The following is a 4,122-nucleotide window of genomic DNA, read 5'->3' as shown; positions in this document are numbered from 1 at the left end:
ATCTGTGATTCACTTTAAGAACTAATTCTTGAAGAAACTATCTATATTAAGAGGGTTTTTCATACCTTGTCAATTTGTTCTGGAGGTTACATACGTCATCAAGCACTATTTCTTAAAAGAAAAGAAAGGATCGTGCTTAAATTATCAGTCAGATTTGCACCAGAATGTCTTCATTAAACCGTTTATAATCCAATAAACTATTCTTGAAAACAATCACATTTTTATAATACTGACTGTATAAAATAATAATGAGGATGTACACGTATGAAAAATCAGATTCAACGAAGTTTTGAGACATTAATTTCTAATGTCTAGTAATAGGCATAAAAAGAAAACTACGACAGACAATTTTAAAAGTAGTCCAAAATATATTCCTACGAATGAGATCTATTATGGAGATTTACAGAATTTGTAGGTAACTTCTGTCATAAATTGACGTCACTCTGAGTAGCTTAAAAAATCAGGGAACATTTCATAAACATTTCATCTTAGTATCACAAATATATCGAATTCGTAAATGCTTAGCGTCAGATTTTAGCTTAGTAGCTTTATGGTTAAGCATTCGCCACTATTATGGTGTATGCTACTGATATTGATAGATATAAATAGTATGGATCATCAATCAAAAGTGAAATACCTGAAGGCAGAAGGTTAGGAAGATCAAGGAAAAAAGAACGAAAACAGAGAGTGATAGGTATGCAAACGAAGGAACGACGAAGTCAGAGACGATTGATTGACATTTTGCGAATAAACAATTTACTGTATGATTCTCAGATTTCAGTAAGAAGTTCTGTAATTTCGTGTTCAAATACATTTGATTGCCCCCACGTGTGATCGTATACTACACTATAACTAGAATTTGTAGGTGTAATGAAGAGTGTTATACTAAAATGAAACAGTTATCCAGTGCTTACGGGTTTTTAATGAAATCTTTAACAGCTCCAAATCTTACTAATCTTTACTAACTTATTTGATTGCTAGATAATGAAGTGTCTTTCTGTAAATGACACAGGTCTTTTAAACCTTATCAAAGTTTATCTAAACAACGTGTACATTTTTAAATGGTTCATTGAAATTACAACTGAACTATTTGTAAGTGAACTTAAATTCTTTTTGTTTTCTTTTTTACTCTGTTATGTTTCAATTTTCAGCTATACATTTAAAATTATTGTACTTTGTAAAATGTATATATTCTATTTATATTTTATTTCTGGCATGCGAATATGTATATTATGAGATGTAGTTACGGTAACCACATATCATAAGTATTGCAAACATGAAATATAACAGTACTAGAATTATAGATGTGGGTGTAAATTCAATCGATAATAAATATTATAATAATGAAGCAAGAAATACTACATGTCATATGCTCATCTACTTACATACACATATAAACATAAAAACATACATATGTATTCCAATATGCGTTTAAGAATCTAATTGAGTCTTACTAATGTTCGATTGTATCTGTATGTGTAAGTATTTTTTTTATACTGATAATCTTCATTTAGTAGTCATTTTTTACTGAACTACCAAACTAGTACTTTTATCATCGCTTTATTTAACAAACTACTGGTGACTACTGTTGTATTAAAGAAATCGATCAGTCAACAAATCTTCAAGAAGATTAACTATTTTAACATTATATTATAATCTATTACAATAATAACAAAAAGAACAGATGAAACAAAGAAAACGATCAAGCAGTGTAGATTCTTCAAATGATAAAGAGATATTTTTTCAATGTCGTGGAAAAAAACTCGGTGTTACTGAAATTACTGACAATGAATCATTTTCACGTTTCTCAGCTGATCAAATTATAAAAAAACATTTGGCTAAAGGTCATACAAATATTATTATTAGTTGTTTACAAGATAGAATGAAATTTACTAAAACTTCATCAATAATTCCACATTCAACACGAAAATATGCAGAATATAAAGATATTAAAAATTTCTTTGTCTTTACAAGTAAACCAGGTGTATTTGTGTTATGTAAACATGATTCTGTGACAAATAAAAAAACTTATGAAAGTTTCTGTTGTGATGATCCATCTGATTTAGAAAAATTAACACGTTTAGTCAGTTCAGCTAAAAATAATTCAGATCATAGATTATATAAAAGTCAAAATACATCAAGATCAACTATTGATATGAATAATGAAATTTCAGCTGCTGAATTATTTGAAAGTAGTACAAATTTAAATAATGAATCATTAAGTTATCAAAGTGGATTTTTACGTGATACTGGATCACCTGTAACTGAAGCAGTAGATCGTAATGAAGTATTTCCTAGTACTTCACCATTTTCTCCATCACATACTTATAATAATTTAACTTCAGTTTCAGTTAGTGATATGCCAAATGAACATGAAGCAAATGGTTATATTGAAAATAAATCAAATAGTAATATAAATCGAAAAAAAGATTCATATCATTCACCAACAGGAATGATTTCACCTCCAATTAATGATAATTTTCATCCTTTAATTGGTTATCAATCAAAGAATAAAATGAAACATAATCAATCGAATCATCATAATAACAATGATACGACACCAGTAAATTCACGACGTCAAAGTTTAAAAAATCTATATAGATTAGATAATGAAAATATTTATACTCAAAAAGATGAATTAATTGCAATGTTTGATAATGATTTGACATTTCTTACTTCTTCATGTGGTGATGTCGTTGAATCTGAACATGGTTCAAAGTATTTATTTTGTCAATCAGGTTTAGAAAGACTTCAAAGTTATGAAGGACCTTTATATGAATCATCAACTGACTAAAAAAAAAATGAAAATATCTATATAGATATTTATCAAACTATAAACATTTATCCATTTTTTAATATGAATGATTAAACAGTAATAAGTTCAATTCATGAAATTCTTATGGTAAGTCAATTAAACATGTTTACTGATTATAAGACTGTTACATTATGCTTTATGAAACTTACATTCCCGAATACATTTCAATGAAACATTTAAGTTAACTTAAACTGTATTGTCTTTTAACTGATATTCATAATCATCTCTTCCTGTTTACTTGTTTCTTCTTTTTTTTATACTTTAAATTATATTAGAGTAATACAATATTTAATAATCTTTTTTTTCTTATGTGCTAATTTATATGGAAATAAAAGTCAACAATTGTTCACTCCTATTAATGATCACTAGAGTAATTTGGTTAATATTTAATTTAACAGGATCAATCGATAACTTATAATCAAGGTTTAGGTAGTTGATGGACTATTACGTATGTTTTATGAAAACCATAGTAATATTGAATTTTCGACATGGTTCCGGATCATAGTAAAAATAACTATTATGTGAATGAGCCATATGTTTCATAATTAAGAGGTGCGTCAATAATATTCGCCTGAACATGTTATATATATATATAACCAAGTTTGAGTCGACAAACTGAAGATTACATATTATATGGATAAATCACTAAAGACTACCTAAGCATAATCCAGTTTAATCAGTACTTACATTAGAAAACTAACGTAGTACTCATTAGAATTGTTCCACTCGGTAAACCGATCAATTTCGCTACAGTAACTATCAATTAAATGTGTGATGTAATATTCATAATCGGTTCATACTGGAATAAAGTTTTAACTTTTTGTTGTCCCCCCCCACTATGTATCAGAATCAAATTAACCATAATATCTCCACATGGTTACAATAAAAGAGATAAGGAAAAGTATTTCGATCAAAGAGCCGCTTTATTACTTGAAGTCATGAATGTGGTACAAAAATTCTGTTTATATGATAATAACAATGATCTTGGGAGCATTAAACAAAATAAAAAAAACTGATGTGGAAAACAGTCAAACATTGAATAATGAAGGTCATTGTAGTAATTTTAAGTTATAAAGGCTTCCTTTATTCATCAGAACTGTAACTTATCGAAAGAAAAAAAAACTAGATTTCTTGAGTCTTTCCCTAGAAGTTCGATGCAGCAAAAATTAAAGTAAAGAACAAGTGGAACACTAAAAATAATTCTTTGATCAAAGCTATATCAAAAATTAACACGCGAAATCATATATTTATTTCAGGTAGCAGAATTATTTTTCTCCAGCAGACGTCCAATAGCCATAACATTTAAA

At 27.8% G+C, this 4,122-nt stretch overlaps 1 protein-coding gene across 1 annotated transcript; it reads left to right on the top strand.

Moving 5' to 3' along the window:
• The first annotated feature begins 1,370 nt into the window (after positions 1-1,370).
• MS3_00004294 (uncharacterized protein) lies at positions 1,371-3,165 on the top strand. Its single transcript, XM_012938604.2, has 2 exons — positions 1,371-1,478; positions 1,518-3,165. Exon 2 carries the CDS (start codon positions 1,685-1,687, stop codon positions 2,792-2,794), a length of 1,110 nt encoding a protein of 369 aa, XP_012794058.1. The 5' UTR covers positions 1,371-1,478; positions 1,518-1,684; the 3' UTR covers positions 2,795-3,165.
• The last annotated feature ends 957 nt before the right edge of the window (positions 3,166-4,122 follow it).

This window comes from Schistosoma haematobium, chromosome ZW, assembly GCF_000699445.3.
Source record: "Schistosoma haematobium chromosome ZW, whole genome shotgun sequence".
Taxonomy (NCBI): domain Eukaryota; kingdom Metazoa; phylum Platyhelminthes; class Trematoda; order Strigeidida; family Schistosomatidae; genus Schistosoma; species Schistosoma haematobium.
This window is presented reverse-complemented; position numbering and strand designations above follow the sequence as displayed.